The 22,108-nt window shown below is 43.1% G+C and overlaps 1 protein-coding gene across 13 annotated transcripts in view; it reads left to right on the top strand.

The window, feature by feature from the left end:
* Positions 1-22,108, top strand: part of DGKI (diacylglycerol kinase iota) — a 479,729-nt gene that overhangs the window by 196,008 nt on the left and 261,613 nt on the right. For all 13 annotated transcript variants that reach the window (XR_006268612.1, XM_043463812.1, XM_043463811.1 and 10 more), the window contains 2 exons: positions 13,802-13,876; positions 14,263-14,319. Coding sequence is in view for 9 of the 13 variants with exons in the window: in XM_043463812.1 (XP_043319747.1) it covers positions 13,802-13,876; positions 14,263-14,319 (132 nt within the window). In the remaining 4 variants the exon portion in view is untranslated. The remainder of the gene's footprint in view (positions 1-13,801; positions 13,877-14,262; positions 14,320-22,108) is intronic.

The raw sequence follows: 22,108 nt of genomic DNA, 5'->3' as shown, positions 1-22,108 counted from the left end.
TAGAGTGTTATCTGTATACCTGAGGAGCATATAATACAGACCCCGCCCACTTTATGCACTAGAGAGAGTGATAAGAAATGGAGCCCAGGAAGCAACAAGGTTCTGTCACTCTCCTAGGTGACCCGGCATCAGCAGTACCATTGTCTATTTGTACAGTGTGCTTAAAAATAAATTAAAATGTTCTGGAGAGCACTGAACTCCTATAAAAGCCATATGGGATGTCATTCCTTAAAAGAGCCTTGTGATCAAAAACAAGAACCTCGTAATCAAATAAGCTTAGAAAACACTGAGCACCTTTAACAGTCAAATATTTACTCTGAAACTCTAAGAAGGGCCCTTGTTTAGTCGCTGAGTCGTGTCCAACTCTTTTGTGACCCCATGGACTGTAGCTCACCAGGCTCCTCTGTCCATGGGATTTTCCAGGCAAGATTACTGGAGTGGGTTGCCATTTCCTCCTCCAAAGAAGGGCATTGGTATGGAGGATTTCCTATGTTTGCTCAGGGGATGGGATGATTGTTGAAAACTTGCTATTTTCCCCACAGAACACCCGTTGTCATCATGTAGGATCTGAGTATTCAGTGGAAAACTATTTGAGAGATACCCACGCAGTGAAGTTTTCCTCTTTTCAATAGTGGTCAGTAATAGCAACCCTTTGGGGTGGTCATTGGGGCAGTTTACTCCCATGTAAGGGAATGAAAACTCAGAGATACTTAATCACTGCCCTGGGGTTTCATTCATAACTATTATGTATCTTTATGTAATTCTTTTGTGTTTGTTCTAAACTTCCATTAAGCCATCTGTGTGTGTGTGTGTGTGTGTGTGTGTGTGTGTCCGTCTTATTTTTAGAGTTTGAGTCTCTGAGAATAGTAGTCATCTGTTCTGCAATAAAACTGTTTTGTTTTTTGGCCACACACAAAATCACTCCAGAGGGTGATTGTAGCCATGAAATTAAAAGATGCTTACTCCTTGGAAGAAAAGCTATGACCAGCCTAGACAGCATATTAAAAAGCAGAGACATTACTTTGCCAACAAAGGTCCATCTACTCAAAGCAATGGCTTTTCCAGTAGTCATGTATGGATGTGAGAGTTGGACTGTAAAGAAAGCTGAGCACCGAAGAATTGATGCTTTTGAACTGTGGTGTTGGAGAAGACTCTTGAGAGTCCCTTGGCCTGCAAGGAGATCCAACCAGGCAATCCTAAAGGAGATCAGTCTTGAATATTCTTTGAAAGTACTGAAGCTGAAGCTATAATACTTTGGCCACCTGATGTGAAGAACTGACTCATTAGAAAAGCCCCTGATGCTGGGAAAGATTGAAGGCGGGAGGAGAAGGGGATGACAGAGGATGAGATGGTTGGATGGCGTTACTGACTCAATGGGCATGAGTTTGAGTAAGCTCTGGGAGTTGGCGATGGACAGGGAGGCCTGGCGTGCTGCAGTCCATGGGGTTGCAAAGAGTCAGACATGACTGAGCAACTAAACTGACTGTGCATCATGTGGTATTTTAGTTCCCTGACCAGGGATCAAACCCATGCTGACTGCAATGGAAGCGCAGAGTTACCTGGACCCATTTCTTTTTTTTTTTTGCAATGGTACTTTTAGATTGAAGCTGCATTTGTGTGTGTGTGGTGGGGGGTGGTTTATGAGCTTGAGTGGAACAGTTCAGTTTTTACTTGACATTGGTATGGTTCTGTTATTTAATAAAAATAATTTACATGTGATTTGGCATAGGATTTACATATCATCCAGGCAATGCCCAGGTGTACAGAAAATCTTTTTCTTCTTTCAATGTACCTCAGTGCCAAGGACCCAGAGCAGTGGGCTCTAACCAACCCTCTTGTTTCTGAGAGGCCCCAGTCTTGGCTAAAGCATTATTTGCATTAGCAGTTACCCAGAAGTACTACTGGCCCCGAGGTGACATTGACTGTATTTTAGGAGATTTTTTTTTGGTTTTGTTTTTCCTACCTCATATGCCAGACAGATACAGATTGCAGAAGGTGACGTTTTAAAGATGCAAGAAATTGGCAAAGTCTGCTCTGAGGTCTTTGTTTGAGAAGGTATGCGAGCTTTGGAATCAAGTGACCCAGGTTCAAATCTACTCTTTGGGATTTTCTAGTTGTGTGATGTCCTTCATTGTTTTAACCACTTTAGGCCTCAGTTTCATATCTGTAAAGTGTGGATAATACCTACTGCTTATGGTTGCCATGAACTGTCAGTGAGATAAAGCGCATGCAGCAGTGAATGATGTGGCCAGTTACAAGTGCTCAATAAAAATTGGTTACTTTGATCATTACTCCTCAAGTAAAAGTGGTTTCAGGGGATTGTCAGAAACTGAAACCCAACAGGCAGGGCCGGGGCCTTGGGTACCCTGGGTATCCAGGTATTAACTTTAGGGCCGCGTCATCATCTCCTCTCTTGTACTGAATAAAAGAGGGTGAAACAACCAGCCCAGCTGAGCCCTTTCTCCAGTATCTAGATCTTTCACAGCACTCATCACTTTCTAGTCTTTATAAAAGCATCACTTCTTACTTATGTCTGTGTCCTCCATTAAAGCATAAGCTTCATTTAGCATGGGACTCTGCCTGGATCCTCAGCACTGAGAACGGTGTAGCACTGAGTGATTATCCTACCCTTTTTCACAGAATGAATGAATGAGTTCAATGATGAGATTGTTGGAAGACACACACACAGATGTCTATCCCCAGATCAGCCCTGCCATTTAAGTATTGTTATACTTAGAATCCAAGATGTTTGAATTTCTACCTTATTTTTAAGGCTCTTCATGGGGAGAAGCCACACTCACTACTACAGGTATTGCAGAGTTTTAAGTCAAGTTTTGCCTGTGTTGTGCCCTTCTTATTTGATTCTCCTGGAAAATAAAGACTGCTATTGACCATTCTTGGCATGGGGGGGTCATGGTAGGTTGTCATTAATCATCTCCTTGGGATTCTCATGAGAACAGATCATCTAAGGCAATCATGTCAAATATAATGGATTCCTAGCTTCATCAGTCTTGTTCCCCTAATCCATCACTAGTAAAATGAGAAGTAAGTAGTAAGATGTAATAGAGGGATATGGTTTTGAGTCAGAAGGACCTAAGTTCCACTCCTGGCCAGTGTCTCTTGGGCAAGTTGCTTAGCCTCATTGGGTCTCAGCTTCTTATCTGTAAGGTAGGTGAATGGTACCCACATTGTGTGGCTGAGCTGAGCTGTGTCTCTCAGATACATGGTGTGTATATCACATTGCCAGCCTTCTGGTGAATACTCTTGTGATAATGATATCCCTATTGAAAAATGGTATTGGTAGTTGTATGTATGTGAAGGAAAACCACATGGCCAATTGGAGATACAGTTTTGGGTGAACTGAAATTGAAATGGTGGTCTTCTGGGCCAGACTGACTGAAAGACTGTGTCTTCATTATGTCCTCAACATCTTGGAATGTTGGAAATGACAGTGAAGGGATAGGTAATTTACCACAGTTTGATATGGCTTTTTAAGTAGATGCAATCTTCTGAATTAAAGTAAATATCTCTAGATTATTGTTTAGAGAGCTTGTGCTGTGAACTTTAGGAGAAAAAAAAAAACAATTCCATCTATTTCCATGGAGTAAACTGATAACGAGAATGTATTAGGAATCATGCTGCCAGTAAGATGGCATATATGGTGCTATCAGGCTAGCAAATATTAAAAGGCAAACTGTGGTTGGTGTTTCCTAGTTTATGTTAAGCTTCAGATCTCTGCTTTGCCCTTGATACACTACCTTAGAACAAGACAATTAAGACAACATTGAAACACCGTTTCCTGTTGTCTGTACTATGCCTTAATACGTCCAACTCATGCCTAACTGATGGAACATTGTGAGTACACACGTGTTTGTGTTTTCTAGTTGTGTGAGTATCTACTTATTAGTGCCTGTGTATTTGTAATCGTGTTTGTATACGTTTTTGTGTACACACAGAAGCACTTCAATCTACAGCAAGATACATGGCAGCTTTGATGTCAGATAACTTTGAAGAGAGTGCAAACATTGAGCAGGGAACAGCCATAAAAGCAGCTGAGAAGAGCCAAAGCAGAAAGATAACACATGATAACCGTAAAGCTATTGACCAGCCGCTGTTAGAACCTGCTAACATCAAAGCTGTGAGGCACAGAGGAAATAAATGGTAAAAAAGAAAGGAGGCAAAGACAAGCAGGCAGAAGAAAATACGCAGCAAAACAAGAGATGAGAGTAGCAGAGTGCATAGACGGTGAATAACAGTAGTCATGGAAATATGGTGTCTCCCTGGGTAAAATGAGAGTCAGGAGTAGGAAATGGAATTATGGATTTTTGATGATTTCTTGGGGTTCATTAGTCAGAAGTCCCTTTTTCATGCATGATGGCCATGCAAAGCTGGTAGAAGGAGCACCATTCTTGGACCAGTCAATGAGGGGCACCCAGAGCACCATCATCCTGGCTCTGGGGGCAACCGTGTGTTGGTATGTTTCCATTAAACTTGTACCAGCCAATACAGACTTAGCAGGCCTTTCATCATCCTTTTCATAAGTAACAGCTGCAATCTGTGTTTGGTTTATGTCTCAATAACTGGACCTGAATTTTATGTAGATTAACAAAAGATAGTAGATGTATATACCAGTTACCCAATCTAATTCCAGGACGTAGACTTCTCCTAAGAGTCATGTGGCAGTTTTTTTTATTAAAGCCCATTAGAGAAGCCTTGTACCTATCACTTTCTTCTCATTTAAAAAAAACAACAAACAAGCTAAATTCTCTAGGATAAGCCACATTTAAATCACTCTTAAAGAGACTGATTTGGTAGAAATTTCAGTGTTGAGTTGAGTCCCTAAGTCATGTCCAACTCTTGCAACCCCATGGGCTGGGCCCACCAGGCTCCTCTGTCCATGAAATTGCCCAGGTAAGAATACTCGAGTGGGTTGCCATTTCCTTCTCTAGGGGATCTTGCTGGACCAAGGTTCCAACCTGTGTCTCCTGCATTGCAGGCAGACTCTTTACTGCCTGAGCCACCAGGAGTTTCACTGTAAGGGTGAACTATTGAGATAGGGACGTGTACCTTTGTTCCCCTCTTAAAATGAGCCTAGGGACTTCCTTGGTGGTCCAGTGACTAAGGTTCCACACTCCCAGTGCGGGGGGCCCAGATTCGATCCCTGGTCAGGGAACTAGATCCTACATGCCACAACTAAAGATCCTGCCTGCCACAACCAAGATTGGAGATCCCATTTACTGCAGCTAAGACCTGGCACAGCCAAATAACTATTTAAAGAAACAAAACCAAAATGAGCCTGTGCTGTTCTGACCACAACTTGTTCCAATCCTAATCCAATGGTCAAAACACAGTGAGGTTTCAGTTGATAACCAGCCATCAACTTTAGCTTTGAATTAACTCACTAGCTAGTAATTTGGTTCTTCCCAAATTGTTCCTCCAGCAAGCCCTGATTGGCTACTTTTCTGGATGAGGTAAGGTTTCCAGGTGGTGGTCTCATTTTTCCAAGTGGTTCTTCATATTCAGCTCCCAGAGTCCTTTCCCTTCCCTTAGCTTCCTGCTTTAAGAGTTTGGTTTTCTTTCTCTTCAAATGAAAAATATAAAATTCACCAGCTGCTGGGGAAATAGAAAAATGTATCCATGTCCCAACAATGGCACTTTTCTCCTCGTCTGTGTCTCTAGGGGCGCTGTGGAGCAGACCCTTCTGTGTCTTAGCTCCCGTGGTTCCTGCCTACAGATTTACAGGCTCATCGGAGGTTCCTCAGGGGAGGTGTCTCTGGAAACATAAACAATCTTTCACATGCAGAGTGCTTCAGATAATGTGTGCCTTAGTACAGAACAGACTGCTATTTGAAGATCGTGTTCAGTGAGTTCTATCGCAGTACTTCAGAGGCAGCCCCCACCATAACACGGCAGGAGAGAGGAGGGCATGGAGCGAGGACTCGGAGCACAACCGTCCGGGGCTGGCGTGCCCCCGAAAGACGTGAGGCCCGGGTTGGGGCCTGCTTCTGGGAGACCTGTGTGGGATGGAAAGCGGGCCCCCCTCTCTCGGTGGTTCATCACACTGGCTTTTCTGCTTTTACTTCTGCTCCAGTCTTTGTCATTCCAATTCAGGCCCTCATTGCCTAATACGGGAATTTTCACTCTGAACTCTTATTACTTAAAAATCACCTTTTAAAATTAAAGTATGGTTGCTTTGCCTGCAGTGGAGACCTGAGTTCGATCCCTGGGTCTGGCAGATCCCTTGAAGAAGGGAATCCCCTGGAGAAGGCTACCCACTCCGGTATTCTTGCCTGGAGAATTCCATGGACAGAGGAGCCTGGCAGGCTGCAGTCACGAGTTACATACAGCCCGTGGGGTTGCAAGGAGTCGGACATGACTAAGCGACTAATACTTGCACTTTCAGCCTTCGGCAAGATACCCTTCTTGTCTGATGTCTCTGAAACTCCCCCAAAGACACCGTTTGTGGTCACAAAATTTGTTCCGCTGTCCTCCCCATGAAGCCTCTGCTCCATTTTCCCTCTAAGATTTATAAAGGTCTTCTGTCCCTCAAACACGTCTAGGTACCACTTTCTCGCTCTTTTCAGGGTTGCCTACCCTGAGAATGCCTGTGCCTTGGAGGGGGAGGAGGTTTCTCTCATCATTCCAAAGCCACCAGTTCTCCAACCTGAGGTTAGGCTGGGGGCTTACGTTGAGGAGAAAGCCCTGTTCTGCAAGCCCATTCTTCTCCCCTCCAGTCCTCTCTCGCTCCCTTCCAGAATATCTCTTGAGCTCCTATTAAGTATCAGGCAGTGTTTCCTGGTGTTGGATTAGAGCAGTATGGAAACACAGGGGACTCTCCCCATCTCCTTGTAACCTTATCCTTTGTAACCCTGGGCCTCCGGGGAATGGTTTTGCTCTGCCATTTCTCTTTGAGCTCCTCGTGACCCACAGGCAGCATTCCCACTCCTCACTTCTGTGGACCTCCACCTGATCACCTGCCCGACATACAGAGAAGCCTCCACACTCCACCACGAAACACAATGCCCAGTGACTCATGCAAATGGGCACCTGTGAGCCCCTAGCTCAGGGCCCCACTGGACACGCAGAAGCCGGCTCAGTTCCTCTTAGGAGGCATCAGTGCCTACTGTGGAAAGAGACTCTGGATCTTCTTCCTGCGACAGTGTCTTCAATTTTTCAAATATTTATATATCTTTTAAGGCCCAGTTAAAGAATTGTGTGTGTGTGTGTGTGTGTGTGTGTGGTTTTTTTTCCCATTAGGTGCTTTTTACTGATTCAGCCTCTGCTCTAAATGACAGCTTTTATTGTCCGAGCTGTTCATTTAGCATTTAGCCACGCAGGACCTTCTCCTGTTAATGAGCTTCGTTTCGAGTCCTCCTTGTCTCCTCAAGTGGCTCGCCAGCTTCTTCCAGGAAGGACAGAAGCTTCCTTCACTTGACTTCCTGCTTAGCACTCTGTGTTTTAATGACATGCAGAATTCACTACGTCGGACCCCTCAGACCACCCTGATTCCAGAGAACTGCAAATCTAGGTGTACTGGTGTGTGTTTGAGCATTGCATGAGTACTTTTGTTATTTGTTTATTTGATCCCTGACCCAGCCTCCTGTTGGTCTTGCTCCTTTTGCTTTCAAATATTCTGAGGCGCTTCTGGCATCTTTAGTATCTCAGGCGGTGGTGATGGGGTGTGTCTCAGAGGGCTCCAGCCCCCCACTGAGCCCTCTCAGAGGACATGTGGTGCAAACACATGGGCCCTGACACATGAAGGCCTGGACCCCCCAACATGGGCAGTGGTGCCCAGTGTGAGGGCTGGCACCCTGTCACACCAAGTGAGGTCTCCCTCCAGGAGACTCTTGAGAGAGAGAGAGAGGGCTCGGAGACTCCCCCTGGGCACAGACCCTTCCTGACACATGGCCTCTCTGCTCCCTGGTCCAGGCTCATGAAATCCTGCCATCACAATGGCAATCCTGCCAAGTAAGAGAGGCTTACTTACGTATTGAGGAGCCAAGATAGAGGTATGCTGGCACTTCAGCTGCCCACCCTCTTGATTTGTCCAAAATGTCCTGTCTTTCTACCTGATAAAGAGAGGCTCCCTCGCGAGTGGCCGTGAAGCCTTTGCTTTGGCCCTGAAGCCACAGTAATGGAGCCTCCAGATAATGTCACTCTTCTTTTTTCCCTAATACCAATTTGCAGATTGCATCCTAGATGCCCCAGAGGAGTAGCACTTGCCAAGGATGCTTGTCATTTCTTCTAATTAGGTTTTTAAATAAATCAAAGAACTCTTGTTTTCCATTTACCTAGGATTAGACAGCAGCAGTGTTCTTGTTTGCCTTGCCCGTAGGGGCAGTCCCCACTGAAGGTTTGCTGGATTCCTGACCCTCGGAAGGCTTAGGAGGTTTCCTTCCCTCCACCCTTGGAGAGGAAGAATGGATGGCCTTGCCTGGGCCCGATCGCCCATTCTCCCTTCTCCATCAGAGTGCCCCCCTGTAAACAGAGCTTCGGGTCCAGAAGTGAGGATAAAATTCTTCTCACCAGACTTGCTGTTTCTCCTCTACCTGACTCCCAGCACTCAGCCTCTCTTTTTCACCATGATTCTTGTGAGGTGGGAAGGGTGAGGAGGTTGAGAATTATCCTGGAGAGAAGACAGCTGGGGGAGCCTGAGTTTGGAAGCTCAGCTCACCACCTCATCCAGCCTTCTTTTTTTTTTTTTAATTTATTTTAATTGGAGGCTAATTACTTTACAGTCATCCAGCCTTCTTCTCCCAGCTTTACACCACTCAGCTCCTCATCCCGTCCTCCGCCCAGGACCTTCTCCGCCTCCTTCCCCTCTCCCAGTGTGGTTGCATCCCTGCCCAGAGTCCCTTTCCGGCCATTCGTCCTTTTGTCCCCGTGGCCTTGTGACAGGGGCAGGGCTGAGAGAAACATTGGTTTCTTGCATTTGATCTGGGAGCCTGTGTTCTGGGGACTCTGTCTGCAGTGAAATGCTGCCAGGCCCATACTGCTCTTTGGCCAGCAGCAGGCTCTGGCCCCGGAGGTCTCTTTAGACAGGAGGCCGAAAAAGGGTGGCCACGTGGGCTCTGGAGACTCAACTTTTCCTCCTGCTTCTCTGCATCTGATCTCTGTGATTAAACCTCTGTGTGTGCGTGTGTGTTGGGGGAGGGTATCTTTAAGAATACAACAGGAGAGATGTGGTTAGAAGCAGGATGACTCGCTCATCTTCAGGGAAACATGAGATTTGGTAGATGTTTATTAGGGAGAGGCTCAGTCAGCCTTGTCATACACGCTTCTTGGGTCAGATTTCACATTATTAGGGGTGACATTTGAATTAAGTTACCTTGCAGCGTGGTGGCCTTGACCTGTCACAAATCATAAACCTGTGAAGCTAGGTTCCTTTTTCTTTCTCCTCTTCTTTTCCTTCCCTCCCTCCCTTCTCTCTCTCTGTATCCAGTGCTGTTGCCTACCACCAGATCTTCATTATTACTTAGTAGAAATCACATCTGTTATTCAAAGGAAGCAAACATAGCTTGCTTGGTGGTACAGATGAATCAGGGACTTGCGACCAAAGGGAGTGGGTAGGTGGGATAGGATGAGATACTAAACTCTTTCTCGGGGACAGTTACATACTTTCTACCACTGTTGCCGCTGGTCCTTTCAGCCCTTCTCCAGCTTCCATCCCCAGTGCCAGGGGTCTGAGGGTGTTTTACTTCTGTGCTTGAGATGAGCTGAAGTTTGGAAAGGAATTGTTACTGCTTGGATTCCCAGCAGTGCCTGCAGCGTGGGCAATGTGTAGGGCCAGGTCAGAACTTGGAAGGTGTTCTTTTACGTCACTGTAAGTTCTGCTGGTTAGCTTGTGCCCACCGTCCTAAAGCACAGCGCATCATTCATGGTGTCATGGTTATATAAGTGATTATGGTCACTGTGTGTGCTCAATCCCTCAGTCGTGTCCGACTCTTGCGACTCCGTGGACTGTAGCCCGCCAGGCTCCTCTGTCCATGGGATTTTCCAGGCAATACTACTGGAGTGGGTTGCCATTTCCTTCTCCAGGGAATCTTCCTGACCCAGGGATCCAACCCACATCTCTTGTGTCTCCTGCATTGGCAAGCCAATTCTTTACCACTAACGCCACCTGGGAAGCATTGTATAATGGGGTGTACTTTATAGTATTGCCTATATTGTCTTAGTTTTCCCAGATGTGCCTGCCCACTAGTTTTTACAGATGTCACACACATGGATACATACACAATTACAAATTCATGAACCTCCTTTTACAAAATGAGGAAACCCTTGGTAAGATACTGAGGTTACTTGATACTTGAAGCAATAAGCCTAATTGGCCTTTAAATCATGAGAGTGAATTATTAAACTTTTATAATTTTTAAGCATGTTTACTTCCCAGGTCATATGTATTTTTGAATTTGCATTTTGGTGCTAGGTTCTGTCACAAATGTCCCACTAAGAAGAATGACAACTAATCTGCTGACTTAATTTGAATGACTTTTCTTGCTTTATCATTTTTGTAGTGAAGGAAGTATTGACTTAAATTAAGTGTTTTTAAAGAAAAGGTGAATACTTACAGTATTTAGAATGTCTAGATTCCTGCATTTTATCTTTATATTTAGTTTGAATCTTGCAAATAAAAATTGGAACATAACCAAGCATGAATGGAGCATTTTTGCCTAGGAGCTTTTTATCCAGCTGCTTCAAGGAACTTGAAATTGAAGCACAGTGATAAACCAAGAAGTCAGCAGTTCAGACTTCTGATTCACTGAAACAGTTTTCATCAGTTGAGAAGCAAAAATCGATATATTTTTCTACTATGGAAAAAGACCTGAGGCCTTCAATCAGAATTTATTCACTTAATTTTGCATATGATTATATATAGACCTTAATTATCTAATTTATCAGATTATAAGCTGTTTAGAAACTGTCATTTAGGAAATTGAGGGCAACTAAAGTCAGACACAACAATTCTAGCCTGATAGAAAGATAGAAAGCAGAAAAACGACTGTTCTCTGTAGTAAAATGCATCATGTTGTGATTATAAAGACAAATTCAGATTATGGTTCATATATTCTGCCTCAGAAGGCATAGAAGCACATATTATATTCTATGAGGGCCTTTAAAAATTCAATATTGTCTAAATAAAATCAGTTTTACAGTGTAAGGCACTTTTCTTCATATATTATCATCTGTAGTACATTGCACTTGAATTATTACACACGAATGATATCCGTGTGCGTGCATGTGTGCTAAAGTCACTTCAGTCATGTTCAACTCTTTGCAACCCTGTGGACTGTAGCCCACCAGGCTCCTCTGTCCATGGGGTTCTGCAGGCAAGAATACTGGAGTGGGTTGCCCTGCCCTCCTCCAGGGGATCTTCCCACCCAGGGACTGAACCTGACATATCAGTGTGACTGCATGTTATCCTAGGAAACTGAGGGAGAACAGTCTTAACCTCCTGGCTCTCAAACTTTTCCAGGCAAGATCCCGTATTCAAAAAAGATTCTGACTTGAAATCCAGACGGAAAGCAAGGCAAGGAAGAGGTATTCTGGCTTCGATGAGTGCATGTTTGTCCCTTCCCACCATCCCCAGTGGCTTTAGGAGCCTCATGGAGCCCTTACGCAACCTCATGCAGACCCCAGCGCAGAGCACATGGCCAGGCACAGAGCTCAACTAGGGCAGGGCTTAGCTGGAGGGAGGCTTTTCAGGTGGCCTTGAATCAGCCTGTAAGTGGTGTCACTTTGCTTGCCTGCTGTGAAATCTCCTAAGGTGTTGGTGGATAACGAGTAGAATGAGATCGACTTTCAAGCATCACTATAACTCTTGAGCAACAGGACTCTAGAGCCCCATGCATTTGCTGCAGGTTACACTGAAGCGGTGGTCCCCACCAGGAGTTCCAGCTAACAGGAGCGCATCAAGAGTTTGCTAATGGGCACTCAGCTAATGAAAAACTATAAACCTAGAGTTTTATTATTGTTGCCTTGAGTGATGTTGCCACTGCTGGTGCTGCCGCTTCTACTTGTCATTCTTCTTGTTCTCTCTCCCCTTCTCCCACCCCTTCCTTTTTCTTCCTGCCCATCATCCCCTCTTTCTTTTCAGTAGTAAAGCCAAGACACTTTTCAGTAGTGTACTAGATGCTTGGATTTCCCTTTATCCTGTCTTTTTGCAAAATCAATTGATTGCCAAACTTGCTTAAAGTTCCAGACCATGTCCTTTCCTCAGGCAGAGGAAAACCAAGAATGATGAAAGCATTTGCAAGCACAGTACCTAAACCCTAGGCAGTGGGTATCAGGGTGACATGTGTCGTTGCCTCAGTACTGACTGCAATGTTCTTGGTGCTTGACTGGTGTCTGATGGCACTGTGGAGACCCGTGTTTGAATGGGTAGAGCCGTCTAGGAGGCAGGAGGCTATAGTTTCTTTGCCGATTCTGTCCTTCCCAAGGTGCTGGTTTGCATTTCTTCCAGGCTCCTTTTGTAGCAGCATCACCTCAATTTTTAGCTCAAAAATCAAATCCCAGTAGGAGAAGCCAGTCCTTAGAATGTACCCTTTGGTAGTGCCTTTCTTGAGGACAGGGACTCGGGGCCTTTCACACATGGATGCTTTGATGGGCTATTTCACAGATTGGCTTTGTTATAGTAAGTTTCTTTCAGCGCTCAAACCCCCAAATTATTCATGCAATTCTGCCTTTTAGCTTGTCCTTCCTAGAGAGACCTGAGCATTGGTAGCTTACACTTTCCATGGCACTAGGAGCAATGAATCAAGATTTCCACACCTTCCTCTCTCTCTCTCTAGTGCTTGTTTTTTAGTGAGAGAAAAGATCAGCCTCAGAGAGTATTTTTATTGTGACTTTTTAACTCATCCTGAGTGTCAGAGAGGCCAAACTATATAATGCTTTTAAGCAGGAGTCAGGTTTCAGACGACCTGGTCCTTCTGTGCTCGAAGTGTATAACCTCCTGTGCCTCAGCTTTCTTATCTCTATAATGGAATAAGAATAGTATCTGTTTCTCAGGGTGGTGAGGATTAGATGTTACTGTTTGTGAAGTGCTCACTAGAATACCTGGCACATGGTAGGTAATACATTCATGTGAGCTGCTGTCCCTGTTGCTGCTGCTATGATGATGATGATGATTAGTAAAACTTAGACTTGCTGCTGCTATGATGATGATGATGATTAGTAAAACTTAGATTAGATGTTACTGTTTGTGAAGTGCTCACTAGAATACCTGGCACATGGTAGGTAATACATTCATGTGAGCTGCTGTCCCTGTTGCTGCTGCTATGATGATGATGATGATTAGTAAAACTTAGACTTGTCTTTTTACTTTCCAGACGATTTGGGCAGAAACCCAAGTAGGTTTGTTTAGGTTTGTGCTGGGAATAAAAGCCCAAGGTGATGGCCCCTTGAAATGTAGACTCTTTGTAGGGAAAGAGTGCTTGTTTTGAACCTGGGATGTTGGCCCTACCCCTTAGAGTAAACATGGAAAAAAAAAAATTGGAAGATAATGCCTACCATGTTAGGTTATGAAATTTAAGAAAAAAAAGAAAAACAGAATAAAGAGCTTGGCTCATAGTATATACTCAACATATAACATCTAGTATATGATTATATTGTAAAAAGAACATCTCAGCCACCCGAAGTCATGACTATGGAGCTGCTTAGTGGATCAAAGGGCTACTGAATGTTTATGATGAAGTTTTAAATTGGTTTATGTTTGCTTCATTTACATGTGTTCTCTTTACTACCAGGGAACCCTTCAGAACAGACTGTTAACGTTTCTTCTTGTCTTCTGAATTGTCTGTTGTAGAAATCAGCTCTCAGGAGGAAGTGTGCGGTCTGTAAGATTGTCGTCCATACCGCCTGCATTGAACAGCTAGAAAAGGTAAGACCGCGCCACCTGCTGCAATCTTTGTGGTCCTGCAAGTGTTTGGACTTCAAAGACAAAGCGTCATTTCTCATTTTCAACTTCTTGACAACCACGCTCTTTTAAAAACCTAGAAGTCCAGCGTTATTACCAGATTAATAATGGAAGGACTATGCTTACGGTTCCCATCCACTCTGTTGTTTACTGAGCTTTAATTTGATATCATTTTATGTTGACTCTTGGGTAAAGGAATAAAAACGTTAGAGAGAAAAGCCTGGTATGGGCCTATTTCTTCACAATAATAGCAAGTGGTGAATACCCATGGGATTTGTTGGTTTTTTAGGGTAACTCATTCTAGTTGGGTGCTTTTCCTAATATAATACACTTCTCTTTTTAAATGACAGATTAATTTCAGATGTAAACCAACATTTCGAGAAGGAGGTTCAAGATCACCAAGAGAAGTAAGTATTGCAGAGCTCTAGTGCAAACACCACCTTTTATTTCTCATTGATTCATTAGATTCATAGTCACCAGGGATTAAAAGAAAATCTGTCTCCCTCCATTTCACATTAGTGTCTTATCATATCTCAACAAATACAATCAGTAAACCCCCCAAGTCTCTTCAGGGTGTGTCTGCTACCCTTTCTTCTTCTCATAGAATGCCCTGGAGAGCTAAGGTTTTATTGAATGAACCAGAAAGTGGGGAGAGGGAATGGTGGTAGAATTGAAAAGGTGAGAAAGAAATAGTATTTTATTGGCTTTTGGTCTATTTTAATTCCACCTGGAAGAGGTGGCAACTAAACTGAGACCCAAAGGATTGATCTGAGTGACGGTTTGGGGGATAGTTAGGTCGGGGGTGAGTGAGCACCTTCTAGACGGAACACATGTACACAGCCTCAAAAGTGAGAGACATACGAGAGAGGCATAAGACCCACGAGATGAGCAGAAGCGAGACCATGGAGGCTCTTCTAAGCAAGGATGCAAGTTGCATGTCTCATCATCATAGTAATTAGAGGGGGCATTGAACAATTTTAAGCAGAATATATTAATCTGGCTACCGTGTGGAGGGGATGGATGCCATGTATGTCGAGAGCAGCAATGTTAGAGGCGTGGAGGAAATTGGCTATTCTCTTAGTCTAGGCAAGTGATAATGGTGATCTCAACTAACAGTGTTACTGAGACAGAGGAAATTGGTAAATGTGAATTTGAAGGAAATAAGATGGTCAGGATATATTAGTTGATTGGATTTTGGACACAAGGAGAGGGGTTGTTGTTTTCAGTCACTAAGTTGTGTCTGACTCTGTGATCCCCATGGACTGCAGCACACCAGGCTCCCCTATTCTTCATCAACTCCCAGAGTTTGCTCAAGCTCACGTCCATTGAGTCGGTGATGCCATCCAACCATCTCATCCTCTGTCACCCTCTTGTCCTCGTGCCCTCAGTCTTTCCCACCATCTGCTCGCATCAGGGGGCCAAAGTATTGGAGCTTTAGCTTCAGCACCAGTCCTTCCAGTGAATATTCAAGATTGATTTCCATTAGGATGGACTGGTTTGATCTCCTTGCTGTCCAGAGGACTCTGAAGAGTTTTCTCTAGCACCACAATTTGAAAGCATCAGTTCTTCAGCACTCAGCCTTCTTTATGGTCCAACTCTTACATCTCTGCATGACTACTGGAAAAACCACAGCTTTATGCCGAGCTCCCCTGTCCTTTGACTATAAGGACAAATATGTTGGCAAATGAATTGCCTTGAGGATATGGTAGAGAAGTAATGAGTTCAATTGTAGAACTCTCAAGTTTGAGTTGTCCTGAGGCTCCAAGTTGGTGATACCCAACAGAAAGCTGAGTGGTTATAAAAGTTTAGAGCTTATGAGGCTAGAGGTTAGACATTGGTGAATTGTCAGCATTTCGAGGTAGTAATTAAAGCTATGAGATTGATGACTGGGTAAGATAGGAATAGAAGGACATCTGAGTGTAGATTGGTGTTAATGACAGTTAATGAGTGAAGACACAGTGAAGAAGAATCATATTGTTACTGATTAATACAAGCTGACTGGGAGAAAACATGGAGAGAGAATAGGCTGGCAGTGGAGGTTGTAGAGAGAGATAAAAATAGCTGTCCCCGTTAGCTGTCCACTCCCACTGTGCTTGTCTATTATGTCAGCAAGAGGTTGGTTACGGGTCATACGTAGGGTGAGAAAGTCTTAAGGAAAATGATAGGGTTGTGTTTACCCTAGATGTCATTGGAATACACTATAGCATTGGCCAAGGGGATAACTCAGTGATAGCTCAAATGAAGGAGAAATTTTATGTAGGACAATAGAAGAAATCGTTCTGAGTTTTTAAATGGACTTTACAGATTTCTAACCAGGGTATCCATATGTCTACATTTGGCTCCCTGTCCTTTAATTTCTCTTTTTCCATTTGGATAGGTAATTGTAATTGTTTCTAATTTCTAACACAGGGATTTGGGGGCATGTGCTTTCAGTAGCTGTGTTATTTCTCTTCTATGAAGCCAGACCCTTCATAAGTGTTTTCAGTATCTTCCTTTGTCTTCTTATTAAGGACTTGCTATCTCTTCCATGCCCACATTTCCAACCCCTCACCTTCCTTCTAGATTTTTTCCATCACCATAAACATGCTCTGAGAGCTCCCATCTTTTAAAAAAACCCAATAGGAATACTCCTTAACTGCCAGCTGTGTCCTAATTGCAGCTCTGATTCTCAGTGTTGTGTTCAGTGCTGAAGTTCCAGAAAGTGTTAGCCATGGAAACTGTTTCTAGCGTGTTTCCCTCCTAGGCATTTTAACCTGTTCCCATCTGGTTTTACTCTGCCCATTCACTGAAATTGCTTTTTAAAATCTTGCCAATATCTCCTTGATGCCAGATTCATTAGATATCTTCTGTTCTTATTCAGTCTTTCAAATGTGTTCAAACTACTCAGTATTTCCTCCTTCTTGAAATGCTCTCCTGTCATGACAGTTTTCTTAATGTCCCTCTTAAATATTTCACTGGGTAGTCCTTTCATTGTTCACTCCCTAATTTCTGCGTATTTGTTGGGCTTGTTAGTACTGGACTACACTCTGCCTACTCTCGTTGGGAGAATGCCTCCAGTCCTTTGGCTTTCAATATCATGTCTGGGTTGACAACACTTGGAGTTCTATTTGGTATGCCCATTGAATGTGTCAGAGTCATCTCAAATATAATACATTACTAACTAAATTCTATTGCCATCACTGTAAAAACTATATTTTTCCATTGTTTTGTATCTCAGAAAATGAGATGACTATTGGTCCAGCTCCCCAAATGAGAAAACAGGGGGTCATAATGATGCTTCTCTCAGGCACTCCCCACACTTAATCCATTTGCCAGCCCTATCAGTTTTATTTATAAAATATATTTGAAATCATGCGTTTATCTCCATTTCTGTTGTCAGTGCCCTAGACTGAGACAGCATGATCCCTTGCTTTTGACCACTGCAGTAACGTCTCCAGGATTCTTTAATTTCCCCCATCAATCCACCATGATATAAGAGAGTGATCTTTTTAAGTGAACATTGGATTATATCATTTTCCAGCTTAAAACTTGGCAGTGGTTTCCATGTCATTTAGAGGAAAACCACACCCCTTGGCTTGGCATGAAAAGTCAAAAGTCCTTCATAGGCTGGGCCAGCCACCCTCTGCCACCCATCCATCTGCCACGTTCTTGAGGCACACATCAAGATATTCTTCACCTTCTGATGTTTGTGTGTTTTGTCACTGTACTGGAGATCTCTATTCGTGACCAGCTGTTTCTTACGGTTAGAGCCCCTCAGAGGTCTTCGTTGGTGACCACCTCTAAATAGGTCGCACATTGGTTCTTTATCAAAGCACCTTGTTCTGCCCTTCAGAGCACTTTCTGTGTCATAGTTATTTACAGGTATTACTCATTTGCTCGTATGTTGTCATCCTTCTGTAGTGCAAGCTTTGGGAGATCACTCATGAAATTTGTCCCAAACTTGTTGTACCGGGCAGGATGCAAAAGATGTGATCAGTGAATATCTTTTGACAAAATGAATTTATAGAGGAGTGAAAGTGTTAGTTGCTTAGTTGTATCTGACTCTTTGTGACCCCATGGTCTCTCCATGGAATTCTCCTGGAAAGAACACTGGAGTGGGTTGCCATTCTCTTCTTCAGGGGATCTTCCCAACCTAGGGATTAAACCTGGGTCTCCTGCATCACAGGCAAATTTTTTACCAATGAGCCACCTGGGAAGCCCATGAAGGGGTTAATTTTCCCCCAAATCTCTAAGAACTCTTATTCTAAGAGTATAATTTGGAAATGGTTCTTATGTCACATGCTGTATGCTGTGCTTAGTCACTTAGTCATGTCCGACTCTTTTCAACCCCATAGACTGTGGCCCATCAGGCTCCTCTGTCCGTGGGATTCTCCACGCAAGAATACCTGAGTGGGTTGCCATGCCTGCCTCCAAGGCATCTTATCAACCCCGGGATCGAACCCAGGTCTCCCACATTGCAGGCAGATTCTTTACTGACTGAGCCACCAGAGATGCATGACCCATGGGGATTCTTAATTAAGAGACCTTAGATAGTTTACTTCATGTAAATGAAAGAAACAGTCGCTTTAGAATTAGTTTGACTTGTGTTCACGGGACATCTCTGCTTCTTTTTCCCTCAGTGGTGTCTCTAGGGCTTGGACCTGGAGCAGGGTTGTTAATCAGTCTCCTAGGCTTTGTGGGATGCTTGATACCTGAAGTTTTTTTTTAATGAATGTTGGTTTGACTCCTCTAAGTTGAAACATTCTAGATGGACTCAGTTTCCTTAGACATAAGCTGCTTGGATTGGTCTATAATTTCTAAGATACTTTAAAAAACTCTATGAGTAACACTTTGCCAACAAAGGTCTATCTAGTCAAAGCTATGGTTTTTCCCATAGTCATGTATGAATGTGAGAGTTGGATTACAAAGAAAGCTGAGATCCAAAGAATTGATGCTTTTGAACTGTGGTGTTGGAGAAGACTCTTGAGAGTCCACTGGACTGCAAGGGGACCCAACCAGTCCATCCTAAAGGAAATCAGTCCTGAATGTTCATTGGAAGGAATGATGCTGAAGCTGAAACTCCAATACTTTGGCCACCTGAAGCGAAGGGACTGACTCATTGGAAAAGACCCTGATGCCGGGAAAGGTTGAGGGAAGGAGGAGAAGGGGATGACAGAGGATGAGATAGTTAGATGGCATCGCCAACTCATTGGACATGAGTTTGAGTAAACTCCAGGAGTTGGTGATGGACAGGGAGGCCTGGCATGCTGCAGTCTATGGGGTTGCAAAGAGTTGGACACAACTGAGTGACTGAACTGAACTCAATATTATGAATTGAACTGGCTGCTTTGGACAATAATTGAGCAATTGTGTTAGCATTTTTGCTAACCATACTGAAGATAGTCCCTGAAATAATGGATCACCAAGATTTTAACACCCATAAGTAATAGCCCTATTCTTACCCAGTACTTGATGGTGGTATATGAATAATTCAGATTTTTGATGAACAATAAAAAGATGCTATAGTATTAGAAGCCTTGCTCTGCTATCTTAACAGCATGTATCAACACTCACATTTACTATGTGAGGCTTCTGAGTCTAATTTCAGTTCAATAATTTAGGAGAAATGAATAATAGTCAAAAGGAAATAGTATGAAAAATTTAAGAGCTTGGGAAAGATGGATGATAAAACAGCAGTGATTCTCTAGAAGTGTTCTTTTTCCCCTAACTGATAAAAAACAATAGATGATCCTCCAAAATGGTAGCTATGTGATTTGTCAAGGAAATTAGGTTGAGAATTTCATTCATTTCAACACATTTATTGGCTTTCACTTTGTTCAAGCTATGTTTAAGCAGCAATAGAAGAAAAATTACATCAGATCTAAGAAGACCTCTAAACAGATGGATACTTGACATCTCAAATCAGAGTCACAGAGACAATTACTCAGCTTCTACAGTGGTGATTTGTATGAGTTATTTTATCTGAGCCTCAATTGCCTACCTGTTTCCTAGGAAGGGTGATATTAAAAATATTCAACAACTTGCAGAGTCATAAGTATTTAAATAAGCAATTTAAAAATATTCTCTTTTATTCCCTAAATAAACTAAACTACATGGTATTATAAATCTGTTTACCAAACAATATATGTTGCCGCACAAATGATTCATCGTCAGTCTTATAGTTTCTCAATAATTGTTGATTTGTGGAAATTGCCGGTTTAATCTTTTGATTAGGGTTGTCACTCACTAAATAATCCCATGAGTCAACCATGATTTCTCATAGGTAATTGCATCAAATTCTTCCAGTGTTTCCCCCCTTCAATTCTTAAATGGAGAGTCATTAGGTGATTTATAATCTCAATAAGCAGAGTTTCTCTTAACATCAGTGTTATTGTTCATTCTCCCCCAGCTTCTGCTAAACTAACAGCAATTATAGTAAATTTTTCTATCTCTCATAATACTGCCTGACATTTTTATGTATTCAATATTTCCACTACTGACTGTCATTGAAATCATTTATTGAAAGAGCTTGAACTTGATGTTTCAGAGCAGAGAAGAGGCCCTGCAACAGAGTCGTTGAGAATACAGACTCTGTTGCCAGCCTGCCTGGTTTTGAATCCTTGCTTGGCCCTTGACTTTTGAAGTCACCACTCTATACCTTAGTTTCATCATCTGTAAAATGAGGATGATGATGATAATTCAAGTCAAGCCTTTTGATAAGCTGCCCTACAATGATGTGAATTGGGATACAGTACAATTAGCAGCTGGCCCCCGTCCTCCCAGACAGCGGGCTAAAGTGCTTCTCATGTGGGTGGGCTGAAAAGCTGGAGCAGTCTGCGTCATCTGTGAGGTGAAGGGTCTGGTACCTTCATCCCAGTAGAGTTTCTGCACTGACCTGGAGGTATGGGCAGTGAGCAGGTTCGTGGACTTGCAGCCATAGGCCCCTGAATTGTTTATATTGATACCTGGACAGACAGCTGCCATCAGCGGGGCATAGCCCAGTTTTCTGACGTTGTGGGGGAACCCAATGGCACTGTCCAGGCAATGTGGTTTATTTTCAGAAGAGAGCTCCAGAATCTTAGAGACCTGTTATGCCCAAAATTAGCATTCTAACTTCTTAATAATGAGGAGGTAGAAATGGTGTGCAGTGTTGAGGGCACGGGGGGTGCTGTGGTATCTATGGAAGAGCCAGAGGGATGGTAGAAGCACCGAACTGCAATTTATCAATCAATATAGACATATTTCAATGTTTTTACCAACTCAGGGTTTTACTAGTAGTTATCAACTAAATAGCACCTCTACTCATGAAAATTCTCATGAAAATTAAAATTATTATTATATGTAAGGCATTTTTTAATTATTTAGTTTAACTGGAGGATAATTACAATGCTGTGATGGTTTTTGCCATACATCAACATGAATCAGCCATGGGTGCACATGTGTCCCCCCATCCTGAATCCCCTTCCCACTTCGCTCCCCACCCCATCCCTCTGGGTTGTCCCAAAGCACTGGCTTTGAGTGCCCTGCTTCATGCATCAAACTTGCTCTGGTCATCTGTTTTACATATGTTAATATACATGTTTCAATGCTATTCTCTCAAATCATCCCACCTTCTCCCACCATTCACCTTCTCCCGCAAGAGTCCAAAAGTCTGTTCTTTACATCTGTGTCTCTTTTGCTCTCTCGCATATAAGATTGTCATTGCTGTCTCCCTAAATTCCATATATATGTGTTAAAATACTGTATTGGTGTTTCTCTTTCTGGCTTACTTCACTCTGTGTAATAGACTCCAGTTTCATCCATCTCATAAGAACTGACTTAAACGTGTTCCTTTTTATAGCTGAGTAATATTCCATTGTGCATATGTACCACAAGTTCCTTATCCTTTTGCCTGCTGATGGATGTCTAGGTTGCTTCCATGTCCTAGCTATTGTAAACAGTCCTGCAATGAACATTGGGGTACATGTGTCTCTTTCAATTCTGGTTTCCTTGGTGTGTATGCCCAGCAGTGGCATTGCTGGGTCATATGGCAGTTTTGTTCCCAGTTTTTTAAGGAATCTCCACACTATTCTCCATGGTGGCAACAGTTTGCATCCCCACAAGCAGTGTAAGATGGTTCCCTTTTCTCCACACCCTCTCCAGCATTTATTGTTTGTAGACTTTTTGATGGCGGCTATTCTGACCACTGTAAGATGATACTCATTGTGATTTTGATTT

Source organism: Cervus canadensis, chromosome 3, assembly GCF_019320065.1.
Source record: "Cervus canadensis isolate Bull #8, Minnesota chromosome 3, ASM1932006v1, whole genome shotgun sequence".
NCBI lineage: Eukaryota > Metazoa > Chordata > Mammalia > Artiodactyla > Cervidae > Cervus > Cervus canadensis.
This window is presented reverse-complemented; position numbering and strand designations above follow the sequence as displayed.